Source organism: Micropterus dolomieu, linkage group LG07 (genome assembly GCF_021292245.1).
Source record: "Micropterus dolomieu isolate WLL.071019.BEF.003 ecotype Adirondacks linkage group LG07, ASM2129224v1, whole genome shotgun sequence".
Classification (NCBI taxonomy): Eukaryota; Metazoa; Chordata; class Actinopteri; order Centrarchiformes; family Centrarchidae; genus Micropterus; species Micropterus dolomieu.
In genome coordinates, this window is record NC_060156.1 from 9,924,809 (window position 1) to 9,945,242 (window position 20,434).

A 20,434-nucleotide genomic window follows, 5' to 3' on the forward strand; every position below is an offset into this window, starting at 1 on the left:
ACCCCCCCCCCCCCCCCCCCCCCCCCCTCCCCCTCTCCATCTCAGAGAGGGAAGTCAACTGCCTATTCAGGAGGCAGAAACCCTGCAAAGCAGCTGGGCCGAACTGTGTCTCCCCATCCACCCTGAAGCACTGTGCTGATCAGCTGTCTCCGGTGTTCGCAGACATTTTTAACACCTCAATGGAGACATGCCATGTGCCAGCCTTCTTCAAAGCCTCCACCATTATCCCTGTCCCCAAAAAACCAAGGACCATCGGACTAAATGACTACAGACCCGTTGCCCTGACATCTGTGGTAATGAAATCTTTTGAGTGCCTTGGTGTTGTTCCACCTTAAATCCATTAAGCTTGATTTATACTCTACCCGCCGTTTTGGCCGCTAGTAAAAGTTACTTCAAAGCACGGGCACTTCCTGTCGGCTCGGAGGCATTGCGAGGCTACCTAGCTGACCAATCACAGAGCTTACAGTCCGCGCCGACTTGACGTGTAGTTACATTTTTGAGGAGGTGGACTTCAGGCTACGCCGTATGTAACGGCATATGGTAGGGGGCGACGCAGTCGATTTGACGCAGAAGTATAAATTGCACTTTACAGACCCACTCCTGGACCCCCTGCAGTTTGCCTACAAAGCCAACAGGTCTGTAGATGATGTAGTAAACATGGCCCTTCATCCTCCAGCACCTGGACTCCCCAGGAACCTACGCCAGGATCCTGTTTGTGGATTTCAGCTCTGATTCCTGGCTCTGCTGCAAGACAAGCTCTCTCAACTGAACGTGCCTGACTCCACCAGTAGATGGATCACAGACTTCCTGACAGACAGGAAGCAGCACGTGAAGATGGGAAAGCTTGACTCTGACTCTAGGACCATCAGCACTGGTTCCCCTCAAGGCTGCGTTCTTTCCCCTCTTCTCTTCCCCCTGTACACCAACAGCTGCACCTCCAGTCACTAGTCCGTCAAGCTCCTGAAGTTTGCGGATGACACCACCCTCATTGGGCTCATCTCAGGTGGGGTTGAGTCCGCCTACAGGTGGGAGATCGACCATCTGGTGACCTGGTGCAGCCAGAACCACCTGGAGCTCAACGCTCTGAAGACAGCGGAGATATTCGTGGACTTCCGAAAGAGCCAAGCCCCACCCTCCCCCATCATCCTGTGTGACTTCCCAGTCGCCACTGTGGACTCCTTCCGCTTCCTGGGCACCATCATCTCCCAGGACCTCAAGTGGGAGCTGAACATCACCTCCCTCACTAAGAAGGCCCAGCAGAGGATGTACTTCCTGCAGCAGTTGAAGAAGTTCAGCCTGCCAAAGACAATAATGGTGCACTTCTACACCGCCATCATTGAGTCCATCCTAACCTCCTCCATCACCATCTGGTACGCTGCTGCCACTGCCAGGGACAAAGGCAGGCTGCAGCAAATTATTCGCTCTGCAGAGAAGGTTATTGACTGAAATCTTCCTTCTCTTCAGGACCTGTACGCCTCCAGGACTCTGAGGCAAGCAAGAAAGATTGCAGCTGAACCCCCCCCCAGACACAAACTGTTTCAGACTCTTCCCTCTGGCAGAAGGCTGCGGTCCATCAGGACCAAAACCTCTCGCCACAAAAACAGCTTCTTCCCATCTGCTGGTAGCCTCATTAATAAGGCCCGGGCCCCCCGCTGACACTCCCCACTTTCAAATAATACAAATGTCTCTTCATGTGTAAATACTATTTCATTTCATTTCATATCATGCACAAACCTGGCATATTACACATATTTGTTTTTCTTTGTGTTAATTGTTAATCGTTGTTATTATCTATGTTGTTAATTATATTTTTATATTTTGTCAATTATATATTTATTATATATATCCTCTGCTGTTGCAATATGTCTGCACAACACAAACCCGGGAATTTTAGCATTCTTATATAACTTGCATCTGTTTATTCCATATTTATATATTTCTAAATTTATTTATGTCAACTGTATGTTTGTCCACGTGTAGTACCTTATCACCAAAGTAAATTAAGTGAACATGTAAAATACTACTTGGCAATAAAGTATTCAATATGTATTCAACAAACTGTGCAACTTTGTTTTAAGAGGTGCTTTATAAATAAGGCACATTATTGTGGTTTATCAAAATTTTGTATGTTTGTATTGTGTTGATAAACTCGATTTGGATTTGGACTTAGAGTCTGTTTAATACTCATAGAATAATTACTGAGCAAAACATTAATGAAAAGAACAGAAGATAATCTTCTTCATCCACAGGGGAAACAGAATTACAGAATGTAATTTCCAAGGACAGACCACAAGGGTTTATTCTGTTTCAGTGAAAACAAGCCTTGAGCATGATTTTTGGCTTTCAAAAGGAATAACGTACTGTAGCATGCTCTGTCTGCCTTTAGCGTGTGTGTATTATGAGTACACGCACACACAAACACACACACTCTTTCTTACTCCCGTGCATACATGTACATGCATGACATTCATGCTGGGATTGCCTTTTTGTTGCAAACATTTTGGCCCATTTCATTGCTTCATGGCGAGAAGCTTCCCTCCTCTGAGCACTCCACAGGTACAAACTTCACACACACACACACACACACACACACACACACACGCACATGCACTCACACACACACGCACATGCACACACCCACGCAGACTAAAGGACAATCAATCCTCAGTGACATTCTTCAAACCGTCAGTGGCAAGTGAGTGTGGCCTGCAGCTTGAAGGTCAGCAGCCAGAATTCCCGGCTGGGTAAATATGCATGGGTAAAGTAAATGAATGGCACTCTCCTTTCACTCTGTAACTACCACTGATGTTCCCTGGAGCAGAAAGTGAGCCCCCCTCCCACTGCAATAGAATAGAAGAAGACGACTGTGGAAATGGATAAATGAGAAGTAAGGTATCATTGGAAAATAAGATCTAACTCAAATGATTTTTACTGGGAGAAATACAACATAAATACACCAAGCGTAAATAAATTTGCTTTGAATTTGTGTTTGACTCTTTGATTATTATTAGTTTTACTTTAGTTCAACTCTCTGCTTTCTTGCTCACCCAAACACATGCTCCGTCTCCCCTGCAGTTTCCTTTAAGACAAGTTGAGGAGTCTGCTACATACAGTGCATTTTGCTTAAAAGGCAGTTACATTAGGTATTGCCATCACTAATGCAACCTGATTTGTTAACACTATCACTGCTTCTGTAATTAAAAAAATCCCATGTAAATGCCACCCCACAAACCCTCAGTCGAAAATTGGTGAATTTTCCTCTTTTCCTCACAACAACTGTAAGCATGCACTATAAAAGAGCATCTTTAGCAATGCATGCAAATTTGGTCATACAAGCCATTTGAGTAAGTGCTGGCTGGGTGTGAGAAGCTGACTTTGTGTCACGGTACGCACACACAGGGATATACAGAGTGTAACTGCATGTTTTTTATTCTAGTACATGCATATTAATTGTTTATCATCCTACATCTATATCCCTCTATATACAGTACACTCTCTTGTCTCTCTATATGTTGCCCTTTCATTGCTGATATCTGGTACTCTGATTTTTAGACAGGCCCTCAAAGCACGCAGGACATTAAATCAAACACACGTAGGATATTCATCAAAGACATCCTGATAAAAATAGAAATGCTAACACTCCAAAACTCTTCCTCTTAGACTGTCAAACTAAGTGCAAAACATGAGTGCAACTGGGTCGCTTTCAATGTGTGTGCCTGTGTCTACATGTGTATGTGTGTTGATGGGAATTATTTCATCTGCATTGCATCATCACAGGGTAATAATTTAGATTTTTTTCCCCTTCACTTTTCCTTTTGAAATGAGTCGAGCTGTGAATCTTTTATAAACGGGGCCTTGTGCACTGTGCTGGGAGCGTGTGGCATGATGTGTGTGTATGTAGGGGTCCTGATGGTTTCCATTCTGGTGTCTATGGGGTTGAAACTGAGTTCTTAATAGCTTCATTTCACCAACAGAGCTTATGTGTAAGTTTTCTTTTAAACATGACTGAAAAGTGGTTTCAGTCAGTTCTGATGAGTGCTTTCAAGATGGTCATATCCCAACACATAACTACAGTATGTGTTGTTGTAGCAACAATGCCCCGATAGGTATATGTTGTATGTGCTGGACGGACTGCTGACAGCTTGAAATACTTCTATACAACAAAATATAACTTGAGAAAGTAGCACATTATTGTAAAAATGTTATGTCTACAGTTTCAAACTATTGTCAGATTTCAGCCGAAGGAACATTATCAATGGAAAAACATTTAAAAACTTGATTTGATTTTTTCCCCTATTTTACTTTCACGTTTTCATGATACTCACGTCCATGAACTCCACGTTAGCCTTGGGTCCTGTGGCCTCACTTAGGATTTTAATGGCTACAGGAATCTTCACTGTTTCACCCTCTGGGACCCAAATACCCTAAAGAAACACACAAAAACAGATGCTGAGTCCTTCTATTCAATGAAAAGTCACAAAACTCCCACTCACCAACATTTTATTAAAAGAAAGATGTTAAACAGGAGCATTTTTCATCCTGAATTCTATGTTGTCAGCTTTCTTAATAACCGTCTTCCATTTTCTCACTGGCGAAAGTATGGGTATGTTCTGCATGCTTTATGATTAACGGTGATTTTGTCCTTCAAAAAGACATGGGCAAAACTATTTAATCATTTTGAAGTGTCTAATTTCAGGTGGGATTAAAGTGATTAAGCAGCTGCCAACGTGGTCAAAGCATTTAAAAGAGGAGAGAAATCAAGTGCCTCTCAACTTTTTCCAAATGTGTCCCACCTTTGTTCTGCTCTGATGTGACTACATACCCCCAGTGACAGCAGGCCCAACACATCTTCTCATAGAATCCAAATACCTGTCCTCTCAAAGCTGTAATTTTCAATGTGATGCCTCCTTTGGAAACTTCTTTCTACCTGCACTTGTGTAGTTGATTATCATTCAGAGTGCATTGTAGTTATTTTTTAAAGTGAACTGCATTCACGTCATTGTTTTTTTACTTCAGCGATATTTCTGTAGCTGAATAACGCACCTCAATGTGTTCTACCATTTCCTAAATCTCACTAATTGTCCTAAATGGGGGCCTACAGTTGAAACTGCAAAACAAGGTGACATGTTGTTACAGAGTGCCCCAGGCGGAGATTGTTATGTTGTATGGACTATTTTTAAATTTCCAAAAACATGTTTTTTTCCTTTTATGCTATCTGAATGGAAAATATGTCCAATATAACCAGATTGTGTTGCAGGTCAATGTGAAATGTCGGTTAACACCTCCCAATCTAAGCACATTGTTCTCTTCCAGGAGTGAGGAGTGAGCAGATGTCCCAGGTGGAAGAGCCCTAGGGTCTAACAAGTGATGGTAAAAAAGAAATGATTACCTGTTAAATCTTCTGTGAAGCAATCAAATATACGTAGGTTACATTCAGTGTTTCTCACCAAAACCTATTATGCACTTTATTCTTTGTAAAATGCTCATTCCTCTTAACATTTGCAAAAACAATACATATTTTTGAAACCTGAGTTGTTTGCATCAGCTACCCACATTTGCAGAGGCTTTGCTATGTTTCTTGACAAGTTACCGCTACCAACTTTCGTGAAACAAAGGGACATCATATTGCCCTGATTTCCATTAACAGACCAGGTCAATCTATGAGGTAAATGCCAGTTTAGGCTCGGCATCTTGTTACACTGAAACATGAAAAAGCTCTACAGGGTAAGCGTGGTAGTTCATGTAATAGTTAAACTGAAGTATTTTGGTGAAAAGACAGGTGAGCAGCAAAGCAAAACACTCAGTTTACAAGTTGATCTGAATGCTGACAGCATTAGCAATGACCTCCGAGTTGTGCCTGAAATAATAAGATCATGCAATCAAGCTGTTAAAGATAGGTTGCTCTGCTGACTGCCTGGGAGGATCTCAGCATCAACCAAATGTGCCTTAACCCTGAGAGAATTTAAGTTGCTTTCTGATGTCTTCTGGCTACCAAGGAAATCTGTCTGGGTCCTTTGACTCACCCACGAGACTCTGAATGTACTATATATTCTTATATGGACTACATATTCTTATATGCCTAGAGTAGCCTGGAGATCCCCCAGGGAAATGTGCAAGACTCTTCTTTGAAAAAGGACATCTGTGCTCCTGCTACCATGCCTCTGACCCAAAAATGTGGTTTAATGTGAATGGATGGATCTACAAAATGACCAATGTTGGTTTCAGTGAGAGAGAGTCAGTTCTCCCCAACCCCTCATCACACTGGTGGTGACCTCAGCTACCTCTTATTTCACTGTAACCCCAGGGGTCTCCGTGTCTGCTATTACTTATTCTTTTCATCGCTCGCCTCCAGCCTTCCATCTCATTTCCTATCATTAATGATCCTACAATGTGTCTCTCTTTTCTTCCTCTTTCTTTTTTTCAAAAACTCACATTTAGGATTACATTAATTTATTTGGCAAAGCACCAACTGAAACACATGCAGTTACAATAATCGTATTTTTGTGCGTTTTACCTTGTAAACAGTCCCGAAGGCCCCAGAACCAAGGATCTTGACCCTTTTGAGCTCTGTCTCTTTCAGGATACGAAGCTGGGCTTGGTTGGGTGCTGTTCCACTGGGTGTTAAGGGCTCCACCAGCTAAAAAGACATACAGTAACACCAAATTCATTAAATCAGTGGGTACTTTAACCAAAACCCCATAACCAAAGCTCTCTATAAGGAGATGTACAATCCTTTCCACCAGCAATTCATGATTTTTCATGGGATATCTAATATCATATACAATTTAGTTTTACAAGTATCATGGGAACACAAAACACTTCAAATGTATACACATGTCCAGGAAGATTTAATAAAACCCTTTTCAGGAGAAGGTCACCTAACATACCTCAATTAAGTGAAAAATTACATTTTACACGGACAATTCACCATTTACAAGAATGCATCTTGAATAAAAGCAAAAAAGGCTGTTTCTTAAAACTGTGACCTAATTTCCAGGAACTCATGCTGTGAAATTACTATTGAGTTACTTGCAATTATGACTAAAAGATGTTTTTCTTAAAATAGTGTAATTTGAATGCAATATATCCTCTATCTAATTAAAATTGCAATTACTTTAGAGACCTGTTAATCTTACGCTTCAAAACACCTTGTCTTAACTGCCCATTGCTTTAGGTAACAGTAGGGTTACAATGACATTTTTCCAACAAGACAAATTCAAGCCCAAACCCTGGGGTGCCATTACCATTTCAATGTCACAAGTGAGATATTTAATGTGAACAGAAGAGGGAGAACGAGATAGGCGGACGAAGAACGAGAGACAGAGGTGGGGGAGGGGGATAATTGTGGAGCCGGAAAAGGAGCTGACACTTTTGTTGTCTCATTACCGCTCAAGTGGAGGAACGAACAGATTTAACAGCAAGAGAGGGAGAAACATTATATGAGGAGAGGGACGGAGGAAGAAGATGAAGAGTGGGAGGAACTGTAGCAGAAACAACAAGACAGTGCTGGAGAAGCATGTAGCTGAATTAGTCAGAGGATGCAAAAGCATAAGAGAGGGAGCAATATAAGGAGAATTAGGAAAAAAGAGTGGAAGATTAGAGCGGGAGGAAGGGCAGAGAGAGGAAAACAGAGAGAGAGTGTAAATCAGCCTGGCTGTGGTCGTCAGCTTCTGTCCCTCTGGCTCATGGTTACCATTTGATTAAAAACAATAGCCATTCTTCATTTAAATGGAATAACAAATCAGCTTCTGCAGGGTGGAAATGAGCAGGGTGGGGGCCACACACAAGCACACACACAAACAAATACACACAAGGCAATACAGACATCTTAAAAGTCATCCATCCATGCACACACACACACACACACACACACACACACACACACACACACTGCTGTATGCTATTCCACTGTGCAGGGAGCTGTCCAGCATTAGTGGAGCTGAAGATGTTGAGGCTGTGTAGCAGCCACAGTACAGCACACAGGAGCTGTCCACCTTCTCACCCTACAAGGCAGTGCTGAAACCAAACCAAATAATGTGTAGTCACACAAACTATTTACTTCTTGTTATAATTTTACTATAATGAGACACATCTAACAACTGGCAACATAATGACGAGAAAACATCAATGCATTACTTGCATACATTATTCATAATTTTTTATTGTGAAACTTTAAACAGCTTGATGGTTTAGGCAGAGTTAGTTTAGTGAGATACCATTGCGGAAAGGTAAAGGCCTGTTAATTTCCGCATAGCTCCTCGGATCTCTCAGTGAAAAAGTAGTTTCTTATATCTACCACATACTTCATTTTGAATGAAATGCACTTATTTTGGAAGTTAGTTAAAATGTTTGTAGCACATTCTATTCTCACATTAAGAATGACAGCAGACTTCTTGTTTGTGCTTCTTTGTTAGCTATAATGTGGTACAAGAATGCTTCTGTAATATATCGTAACACTTGTGCAGCCAGGATTGTGTCAAAAACAGACACATATAAGTGATGAAGAAACAGTGTAAGTGTAAGTATCGGCCATATGTGAGAGAAGTATATTCATAAGCCACATCAGTGGGGTTTTATCATTATAGCTATCAGGGAAGGCACTTCACTGATGCTTGTGTGCTCTGAGAGAGAGAAAGCAGTGAAACAAGACCTTATTCTCACTATGGAAATACAAGTGCATTAGATGATGTACTCTTCTTGTTTTAACATAGAGGAAGAGTGCTTTCTCCTCTTCTGATGGTACCTCCTCCTAGCAGAAGTGTCCCCTCCAGTATGGCAAACAACACCTGAGCCTCTCAGTTTCTGACACTTTGTCCACCTCCGCAGTCACCATCTGGACACATAAAGTCTCATTCTCTTTTCTCTTTCTTTCAGTCTGACTTTTCTCTCATTTTATATAGTAGGTGCCCAAAGCTATGAGCTATGAGGGCACACATACAGACAATGTAGTCATACAAGTTCAGACAAAAGTCCTAAGGAATGTCCTGTGTTTTGATCCTCTGTTCTTCCAGAACTAATGGAATATTTGCATAGACTGTCAATGATGTCCATGTTCCTTTAATTTTTCACCTCGTATTTTTCCACTATGCTTTTAATGCTTTTTATTCTGTAAACCCTAAGCTATGACAAACTTCTTTGGCCAATATTAAAGGTTTATACTGGGTTGCAACTAGATTGCTTAAGGCCTAGCTGTGCTAGGCTCAATTTGAATTTACTCAAGTAAAGAAAGTACCAACTGTCAGCATTGTCCTCTGATTCTCAGTTATGCACAGTCTTCTGACAACATTATCTTCCAGTGCTACAGGCAGTGATTTCTCTCTTCTCGCTATATGCTTTTCATCTACTGCCCTGCTCACCTCTGTCTCCAGGAAGCGACGGAGGGCTCTCTTCTTCTTAATGTTCTTCCGGCGCACAGACACCGCTACGCTCAGCACCATGATCACCACCATGAAGAGGCCGCCGATCACCCCTGCTGCAATCAGAGGAGTTCTGAAAACAAGAAAGTGGAAGGGGCAAAAGAAGGAGGAAAATGAGTAGGTGTTATAGACAGAAGCGGATGAGGGCATTGAGAAAGCAAGAAAGATTATCATAAGGAGGACAGAGATGTTGACAGAAGATGAGGACAAATAGACAGAAGTCAGCATCATGTTTATACTGTCATGCGCCCGCGCGCACACGCGCGCGCACACACACACACACACAAACAAACATGCAAATAAACAAAATCACAAAAAAAAATCAATGGGCAATCCCTAAAAAAAAAATTCCACTATATTTCATCTGGTAACAAATATCCCTCCATGCCCTCTCATTAAAATCGAGACTGAGATCAAAAACATGGAAATAACCATCAAAGTGAATTCTCCGCACCACACCGACACTGTCATTTAAAATCAAGCCTCTCAATTATTATTTTCCTGATATGTTCCCCAGACTGTCTACAGAGTTGCTGCAGAAATGAGCAGGAAGAATTAGCTCTCCAGTATACCCCACCCCCCACGCCCACCCTTTTTGCAGTAATGAAAGAACATCATATGGTCAAAGCGGACCAAGACTGTTATTCGGGACTGTAAGGACAGACTGCAAGGATACAGCCCATAAAATCAGTCACACTCTGTATCTGCCCCAAATCGTTCTCTTTGGATTGCACTTGGAGAAAATCACTATTTTGGGGTGTCATAACATATGATGGTAAAGAGCTGGTGAGAGATAGAGCCCGAACAAAATAAGTCTGCCAAGAGGATATAATGGCCAATAGAGAGAGCTATCGTTACAGAGATTCTAACAAATCAAAAATTAAAAAAATTATTCTACCACATTAAATACAATGTTTCTCCACTATTTTAGATCAGAATCTAAAAATGCATGCACGAGGAGCCAATCAGCGAACACAGACAAAAGGCAGCTCTGATCATTTTGAATTAAATGGGAAAGCTACTGTTTAATGGGAACATGTTAGATGAGGCAATACCTGTCAATCTTATCAGGCTGAATATTACCTGAGTAAGTGACAGGAAGTGATTAATCCAGCTTAATCAGATATGAATACAAATCCTACGCACGCTGCACGTTAATGCCAGGTGGAACGATGGTCTTTGAAGGCTTAGTGTAATCATGTATTTCTGATAAGCCATTTTCAGCCGTGCTCAAACGCCAATACAGCCAACAGGTAACAGATTTACAAGATGTGTGACACCTCAGAGCAGGCAGCTAAGCCCGGGGTCAGCTGGGTGTCTCGGCTGTATCCTAGCCGCAGCTATCGGAGATCAGATAAGGGCTGATCTGTTCACCAGGTCAGCTGATAGCTACATTCCCCATCTGCTGCAGTTCCTCTTCATCTTCTTGGCAGTGTTCCAAAGACTGAGAAGAAGTTTAGATTTTGAGCAGTTCTCTAGAAGGCCTGACATTTTTTCTCCAAAATTATAGGTATCTCCGTCAGCATCTATTGGCCTCCGTAAAAACTCTCACTCGATATTGATCAGTAAATTACTTACTAAAAGGTTATCAGTTTGTCTGTTATGTAACTATATGGCCCTTCTTATGAAAGGCCACCATGGCAGCATCCTGCTATGCTGCTAGATAGTCTAAATGTGTTTCCATTTTTCTGATGGTCTGAATTTAAAGTCACACATTGTCTCTGGCTCTGTTGGCAGTGTTCTACTGTAGATGTACAGACCCACCTGTAAATGTAGTGTTGGCTGCTCACTGTGCTTTTCAGCCTTTTAAAACCATCCCCTGAACACCACCCAAGTCTTAGCACCACTTGATGTCAAACAGTTACTCTTATGAAATCCCCCCCCAGCATCAGAACAAAAGCTAAAGCGCTATCAATTTATCAAGAATCAGGCAAACTGCTCGTACACACACTCACACGCACACACACACACACACACACATGTACAGAGAGGTATTAAGGACACTCACAGGGATGTTGGGCCTTAGAGCTAGCCATTAATCAGAGACTTTGCTTGTGTGTGTGTGTGTACATGGTGTGTGCTGCTGTGTCGGTGTGTTTGTATGCTAAAGTATAGAGGCAATCCACTGAAAAGCAGTTTCTACCTGTCCATCCAGCCAATACAGTCTTGCAGTCTTGGTCCAATGCACCTAAGTAAACAAATACAGGACAAGCAAAAAGTTAAACAAACAACATTCATAGTTATATGAATATATTTGGAATATCTGAGAATGATGAGACCTTGTAGTGAATTGAACAAAGCAATACAGTAACTAATGGTTAGAGTAAAAACCCTTTTCACGCCAAGCACCTGAGTTCATCCTGTGGTCCTAGCACATAATATATTTGGATAGGCAATGAGTGTGTTTTATAAATGGGGGGCTCTTCTCTGCACTACACCTACACATATACTATCTGCTGCACATCCCAGCTTTTCATATGGAATGAAATGACAAACTAAAGTGCTACTATAAATGAGCCATTTTGAAATTTATCAACAATGTAGTTAACCATAATTTGGAACGTATTGCCTTTTTTTTCTCTTTTTCATGTGTATTGAGTTATCTGGCTGTGGCTGGATGTTTTCACGTGCTAAAAGCTCTGAAGATGACTGTACAGTAACACTGACATAAAATGGGAATCTGTCTGTAAAGGCGTTTGCTCAACAGTGAATCTGAGTACATTCTACTAGAACGGAAATGCAGTACTTTGCATCAGTCAATTAATGATCAATACTCAACTTTATTGGCAACATGCATGCTACAATGGCATCCGGTATTTGTTGTCTGCTTTTAGCCCATCCTAATTAGGAGCAGTAGACAGCCATTGTGTGGAAGCAGTTAGGGGTTCAGGGCCTTGTGAAGGGCACGTTCAGCAGTGGTCTTGAACTGGTGACCCTCCGGTTTCCAAACCAAGTCCCCATGGACTGAGCTAATGTCACCCCAATTTAATGATCCATCAAATAAAAACATACAATGTCTCTTGCTCTGTGTGTGTTTAAACATGTATGAGTACCAGGGAGACGATGGAAAGTGCTATATCACAATATCTACTCGTCTTTTTCTCATAAACTTTGAAGTAGTGCAAAGACGTGAAATTTCACTATTTCCTTTCTTCTTTTGGTCTCCCTTCCTCCGTCTCTTTCTATCTCTATCTCAACCCAATTATAAAAGTCAACATGACACACGTCAAGACAGCGATATATAAAGACCAAGATGGCTTTCTATGTTCATATCTAGCTTTAGGCTTACAGTAAAAGCAAATGTTGTTGTTTTAAAGCCATGGGCATAGCGCCAAACACACATCAACGAACCCATGTGTTTTCCTGATGCCTGCGGGAAAACTTGAAACGTGAACGGAGTTCTGAACAAAAGCCTTGTCAGTTCTTCTTCAGCTCCAACTTTATTCTGGAACTTTTCGAGTTTCAGTGTGTCCACATGGGTGGCGGATTACAAAGCTACACTGTCTTCTTAAGAAAATCAGAGATCTCTGTTGTTACCAGACCTCCTGTGTTTCAAATGTCCCATGTGCACTGTGCACTTGTGGCATCATACTGACAAGCTCAATGCTAGCTCCAAAATTTGGTGGCTCTTTTGAATGTTTAGAAGTAAGGGAAAGTGGTTTCGTCCCTGTCTCTGTCCCTCTTTGTCTATCTCTTTTCCTTTCCTCTCCCTCCCTCAGCCTGTTTTTTGAGATGCGGACCTGCTTATGAAGCTATACCTATGACAAAGTGTCAGCCTGGTGTTTTCCATTTATGACAACATTGTTATGGTCGAGCGAACTAGAGGCTGTCACTCAGGAGAGGAGAAATAACACGCAAGGATGTGACATAAACTCCCTGTGGAGTTAAATACAAAGTGATGTCTTACCAACCCTTGTTGAATATTACATTGAGCCATCAGTGGCTAGTGTGCAATGGAGAGTGGCAAGGTACTTCACTCACTCCTCTCACTTTCATTCTTCCTCTCTTCTCTCTCATTTTATGCTTTGCCTCTTATAATTTTATGTTTGTTGGACGTGGATAGTGAAAGGGAACATTTGTGACTATGACGACTATTCATACGACGGCCAAATAAACAACAAGAGAATGAGACGATTTTGTAAGAATATTCCATTAGTACCCAGTCCCTGCAGAAAGTGGCACAGGGAAATCTATTTGAGTGTCCATGTCCAACAGTTGGTGCTGGAAGCTTGGTGACATAGTGAGTACTTGCAGGGCTAGTTTTTGAGCTACTGTGGCTGGCGAGCTCACCAGTAACATGGCAGTGTCAGATACTCACAATAACCAACCAAGCAAGAGCAATAAGTTACCACAGTTTATTCAACAGATGTATTTGTACTATCTCACGGCTGACTGAAAACCATGCCTCTTTTGTGGAACAGCTTGGACTCCAGCAGAGCAGGGTTTTAGAAAATTGTATGGTGCAATAACTGCTAATATTGCACTTCATATATTTTGGACTCTCCGGCTCTCGTTTCACATGTCAGCAGTGTCAAGTTTGCGATTAGTCAATGGTCCGAATTCACACGTCAAAGTCAACTTAAGTTTATTCCTTCATGAAAGATCTGAGCAGATTTACTTAATTATATATATATTTAACCGCTAATTGTGGCAGTGCCATTGCAATAGATTGACTCTGGTCGAAAATTTTGTCAGTTTAAAAGCTGGGGTGAGCAGGTCATTAGGGTTTGGGTCAGCAGATTTAGACGGGATAAAAGTTTAAAGCATCATTGGTGTTAGAGTTAGGGTCATGTGTTGTCATGCAGTAGAAGTTTACATGTATTCAGTTTTTAACGGATTACTTTAGCATTGGCATTTAGATGACATTTAGGTTACTTTTAGGATAGGATGCTAGTGCTGATAACACACATATACACTTATCAACAGTTGAGGCAACACAGAACACTAAACTGTTAAACTACCACCAACATCACTGTAACATTGAAGTTACCCATCAAAAAGTGTATTATTATTATAAATATCTATACCAATTCATTTTCCTAATGATTAGTCATCATCCTCTCATACCATCTAAGATGACAGGTGCTCCATCTTGTATGTATGTTTGTGGCGTAATACCCATTGAACCCCACACGATTGACCAGTCCTTGTCCTGACTGTACTTACCCCTGGGTGCAGTTGGCATGGCAGGGGTGGCATTCATTGTTGGCTTCTGCGTACTTGAAGATGAAGCTGTTGGCACCTTGCAGGCCGTCGGGACACTTTTCCACACAATTAGGACCATCCTTGAAATGGAGGCATTTCACACAATGCTCTGGGCCCTGTGGGAAGGGAGTAAAAAAGCATAGCTTTTTCGGATGACCATTTTCGACCTTTTAATTTTAAAAACATAAAAAAACATCCTGTTGTTTTATATAAAATGTATATTACAGGCTTACATAATAAACATTAGCAAACTGCTAAGTTGCCATTTAGCGAGGCACTTAATTGATAACTATTATTTTTTTTATCATTATTATTATATTGACTAGTATTAAGTCATTTCTGATATGAATTTCAACATTGATGTCACAGTCAGTACTGGGGTTATTTCCGTTTTTTCCTGTGTTTTCTCCCCTTTTTGTCATGTGGCAGTCCAGATACTGTTAGAATTTCCTGCAAACCTTTTCATGACTGGGGGGTTGGGAGACAGAGAACATGTCTCACTGCAGGTGCAGTTATCACTGGTGAGTTCAGTTTTCTCTGGACAGCTTACTTTCACAGATGTTTAGGTGACAGTGCACAGAGGATATACTCTAACCATTCTTACAAATTTAGGGGATAAGATATCTGCTGTAGCCTTAGTTTGTAATGTAGACTGACTGATGGGTGTATTACTACATCAGCAACTTGCCAAGTGCAGGTTTTTAGCAGCTTTATAGATTCAATTGTTGTACTTCTTACATCTGAGTAGCAGTGAAGGCTTAAGAGCAAAAGAGAGATAACAGGGAGAAAAAGACAGAAGGTGAACTGACCAAAATGAGAGATAGAGATGAAAGTGAAAAAAAAGTAATGTAGAGTAATAAGGGAAAGAAGAGAGAGAGTGAACATGGATGCAGAATAACAGCAATAGGAGAGGGCGAGCAAGATATAATGTGAATAAGAGAGAGAAAGAGAGCGAGAAAGAGGGAGGGGAGGGGAGCAGGCGAGGCGCATAAAGCAGTGTGAGCGGAGCAGGCAGATAATAACCATCGCTCACAGCACACACAATGACCATAACAATCCGCCTAGAACAGGATTTATGGAGCTAATATAGGCGAGGGAGGAGGTAGGGGTGGAGAGGAAGAGAGGCGAAGAGCTCTCCCAGACAGGCCTCCTATCATCAACAGGCCTAAAAAACATCTCATTGACAAACAACACACACATACCTAAACACAGAGAGTGGAAATTGAATTTGAGTCACATAGGATGTTCAAATTGCACACACATACACAATAGTTAATGGACATGTACTGTATAAGTGACCAAAACAGGTAAGACAGAAAAACACACACACTCTCTATTCTCGCTAAACCAGAGGCCACTAATGTCAAAAGCTGATAGCGATGGCAGATAACTATCCTTTGGCAAGTTGATGAGTGTGTATGTACATTTGCTCATGCATAACCTGAAACAGTGTCTGTGCATGGGCTTGCATATGTGGATATGTAACAGTCTTTATTTTCAGTTGTTAAAATGTACTTTTTTTAACATTATTAATAAGGTCTATATATAATTTTTGTTTTGGAAACATCCAGTAGTTTTGTATAAAATGTATATAGCAGGCTTACATATAAACATCAGCGAGTTGCTAAGTTGCCATTTAGTGAGGCACTTAATTGACAACTATTATTATTTTATCATTATTATTACAATGACTAGAGTCATTTCTGACTAAGGCTATATGAATTTGAACATTGCTGTCACAGGCAGATAGCTATCCTTTGGCAAGTTGATGAGTTTGTATGAGCGCTTGCTCATACATATCCATATCATAAAATCCCTCTTTATTTTCTGTTGTTAAAAATGTACTATTGTCTGTATTTTTAAAAATCATTTATAAGGTTTATATATATTTTGGGAAGTTTTTAAATTTATGTTGAATGTTATCCTGTTGATGACATCATCAGTGTGCTCAGTGTGGCTTCTCCTCAGTCTGTACGGAGATTTCTGCAGAGACATGAGCTTGCACGAGTGCACTTGTCAACCAAAATACATTCATGCTGTAAAAAGTTGATAAAAGCTTTTTAATTCATCAGTTAAATTCAAGATAGAGCTGGTGAAGTGCCATTGTTTTAGAGAGGACTGTGTAATGTGAGTGGTTTGAAATATAGAGTACAGGAATGATGTTTTAAGCAGGCTAAACTTTTGGTTGTATAAGATTTAAATAAACTCCAACACCACCAGAGAAGCTGTTGGTCCTGTCTGTGCACTTCAGCACAATATGGGCGCATGACAGCCCCCCTCTTACCACAAAAACCCAACAACATTTCACAAGCTTATAATGTCACACGCACACAGTGTACACATAGCCAATGTTAGCATGTGCATATTAATGGAAGTTTTTCAAAATAAAAAATTTTTTTTTTATACAAAGAAATGAATAACTTCATGTAGGCTATTATATTTGCCGAAATAACAAGAAGGTATAAATAATTAAGAATTTGTCAGAGATGGCATTTCAGAAAGTTTCCCCTAACTAAACAACTTACATAACTTTACGTTTTGCTCTGGAGGACAGGGATCAGATCTATAGCCAGGATAACAAGAATGCATTAAAAACACCAGGTGTAAACACAAGGCAAGATTGGATCGTTTATTATCTGGATAAGTTTCTGGATACAGATCACATTTTAATACCACGTGCAAATGGGATGTTTGACAATTTTGTGATGGAGAGGGGATAAGGTGGGATGTGAGGTCCAATGAGGTTTAGGTAGGGGTGAGAGATAGGTTTAATATTTTGGAAAGACAAAACATATTTAAAATAAATACAAAAGACAACCATTAAAAGTTGTCCCTCCCCTACTGCCAAACATAAAAAGCATAATCCCCACCCATAAATAACAAACAGTCCCTAATGCCTCTGCGTGTGTTCTTTGTAACGTGTGTACGTGTGTGTGTGTGTGTGTGTGTGTGTGTGTGTGTGTGTGTGTGTGTGTACATGCATTCAAACCGGTATGATTATGCAAATTGAAAGTCTCTCGCTGGCTTTAGTGTTGTGCCTGGCACTTTGACTTTTAAGAGTGTCTTCCCACCCGTGGTTATTGGATATGTATGTATGTGTGTGTATTCAATAATCCCATGACAACAGCAAGCTGAATTATGCGACCGAGAAAACAAACATTGTTTTGTCCAGCAGGGTACTGGGACATCCAAAAAATGACAGGGACGCACAGTGTCACGACCAAAGTACCCTGCTGTAATTTTAAATTGCCCTGCTCGTGCGCTTACACTGACGATTGTGTGTGATGTTGTTGGATTTGTGTGTGAGTTTGTGTGTGTGTGTGTGTGTGTAAATGAATCTCTCTTTTCCTTCTCTTCCTTCCCTTTTATGCACAAACCACACAAGATTCTCAGGAAGACTGGCAATTAATCTTTATGGTGTCAGAGCCTCTAGTCAAGACTTTTAACAGGCAGCCACATAAAATGCTTTTCAAGGCATGATCAGGTAGATCAGGAAGGATTTACAGGATATTTTACTATCATATAATGCACAGACCAGGTCATCAAGCTCTGCTGAATATCTGCAGGAGTCCTTAAAAATACTCCCACTAAAAGTCTTATAACACCATCACGCACAAACTAATCTTAAGCATTAATGATGAGTTCGAGAAATAAAAAGTGTAGAGGTGAGCAGAGGTAGAAAAGAGACAGTTGGACAGTGAGTTTGTGTTTGCAGAACATGTAAAGAATGGATAAAAAATAGAAAGCAACATGCAGAGTGTCAATTCAATACATTATATAAGTGGATTTCTTTTTACAGTTTGCAATGGAACAGCTTTGTAGCTTGTTTAAAACTAAAAAGAGAAAATATTTGAGATTTTACATTCTCAAACATTTTATTCATTGTAACTTGTCATGCTCTGTTGTGTTATGTGTCGTGTGATGTCTTCTGTCTGTTCGTTCCCCCTGCTTTTTCTTGTGGTATGGATTTTGCCATTTCTTTTGGATTGCCTGTGTTGTTGGATCACTTTGTTTCCTTTGGGCTTGAACTCTGCCAGTAATACGTGTGTACACCTTTTGTTTATTAATAAATCTTAAGAACTGTATCAGCTCATCTCTTGTGTCCTGCATTTGGGTCCTTAATCCTTTACTTACACCAAACCCTGACATTAGTTATTGTTCTCAAACTAAAATTGACCAGTGACCAAAAACTGTAGGATTGATTTACAAGACAAAGTGTGTAAAGTTAAGCTTGTTAAGGGTAAGGACATGAAACATGGTTACCTGTTGCCCAAAATTCCAGAGATGGGATCTTTTATTCATGAGAGAATTGCCATCAATATAATTTACAAATAAATAACTACATAAGCATGGAAGCTAATTCGGGAAAGAGTGGGTATTACTTTGTACTGGGAATTTTACAGAAGATTAAAGAGAACAGAATAACTACTGGTGAACAAATGCAGTCTGTCAGAATGTCACAGTCTGCCATATTTGTAACTTAAACTTCACATTTTTACAAAGCATACAAATCCTTTCTCTAAGAAAATTAAGGTATTCAATAGGGTAGTTTCGCCAATCTGAACTGAACTGGAATGTTTAGTGCCTTTTGTATAATGCAGACATGTTCCAATCTTTCAGTAAAGACACAGTAATAGATAGGCCTCCCTGGAGATGAAGTTAAATGTGTTTGTATCGCTGATCAACAACAGCAACTACTCTAGATCTACCTTTATCACCTATTCTTTCCATAATGTAGTCTGTATTCATGGCCAGAGTCAAATCTCCAATCTCTCTCCGCAGAGGGCATTAGGCTTATTATAACACTCTGTGTAAGCTGTAATGTAATTGCTATGGGCTCTGTTGCCATAACATGATTGCTGTAATCCATGTGTGTGCCTGTGCTGCACATGTCACATCTACATGAGGTCTAACAGGTTACCTTGGGACATTTCCAATACACGCAGCTTAACAAGTCACAATCACACACAATCAGTGTGTCCTTCACAATGTATATACATTGTGAAGCTGAGTGTGTATATATACATACATATATATAGGTGCTGGTCATATAATTAGAATATCATCACAAAGTTGATTTATTTCAGTAATTCCATTCAAAAAGTGAAACTTGTATAATGTATACATTCATTACACACAGACTGATATATTTCAAGTGTTCATTCCTTTTAATTTTGATGATTATAACTGACAACTAATGAAAATCCCAAAGTCAGTATCTCAGAAAATTAGAATATTGTGAAAAGGTTCAATATTGAAGACACCTGGTGCCACACTCTAATCAGCTAATTAACTCAAAACACCTGCAAAGGCCTTTAAATGGTCTCTCAGTCTAGTTCTGTAGGCTACACAATCATGGGGAAGACTGCTGACTTGACAGCTGTCCAAAAGACCACCATTGCCACCTTGCACAAGGAGGGCAAGACACAAAAGGTCATTGCTAAAGAGGCTGGCTGTTCACAGAGCTCTGTGTCCAAGCACATTAATAGAGAGGCGAAGGGAAGGAAAAGATGTGGTAGGAAAAAAGTGTACAGGCAATAGGGATAACCGCACCCTGAAGAGGATTGTGAAACAAAACCAATTCAAAAATGTGGGGGAGATTCACAAAGAGTGGACTGCAGCTGGAGTCAGTGCTTCAAGAACCACCACGCACAGACGTATGCAAGACATGGGTTTCAGCTGTCGCATTCCTTGTGTCAAGCCACTCTTGAACAAAACACAGCGTCAGAAGCGTCTCGCCTGGGCTAAAGACAAAAAGGACTGGACTGCTGCTGAGTGGTCCAAAGTTATGTTCTCTGATGAAAGTAATTTTT

General features: G+C 40.6%; 1 protein-coding gene across 2 annotated transcripts in view; it reads right to left on the bottom strand.

Moving 5' to 3' along the window:
- The window catches only part of LOC123973492 (receptor tyrosine-protein kinase erbB-4-like), a 366,438-nt gene that overhangs the window by 47,876 nt on the left and 298,128 nt on the right, over positions 1-20,434 (bottom strand). For both annotated transcript variants that reach the window (XM_046053563.1, XM_046053564.1), the window contains 5 exons: positions 14,583-14,737; positions 11,560-11,604; positions 9,357-9,489; positions 6,515-6,637; positions 4,326-4,424 (listed from right to left, as the gene is read on the bottom strand). In XM_046053563.1, the coding sequence (XP_045909519.1) occupies positions 4,326-4,424; positions 6,515-6,637; positions 9,357-9,489; positions 11,560-11,604; positions 14,583-14,737 (555 nt within the window). The remainder of the gene's footprint in view (positions 1-4,325; positions 4,425-6,514; positions 6,638-9,356; positions 9,490-11,559; positions 11,605-14,582; positions 14,738-20,434) is intronic.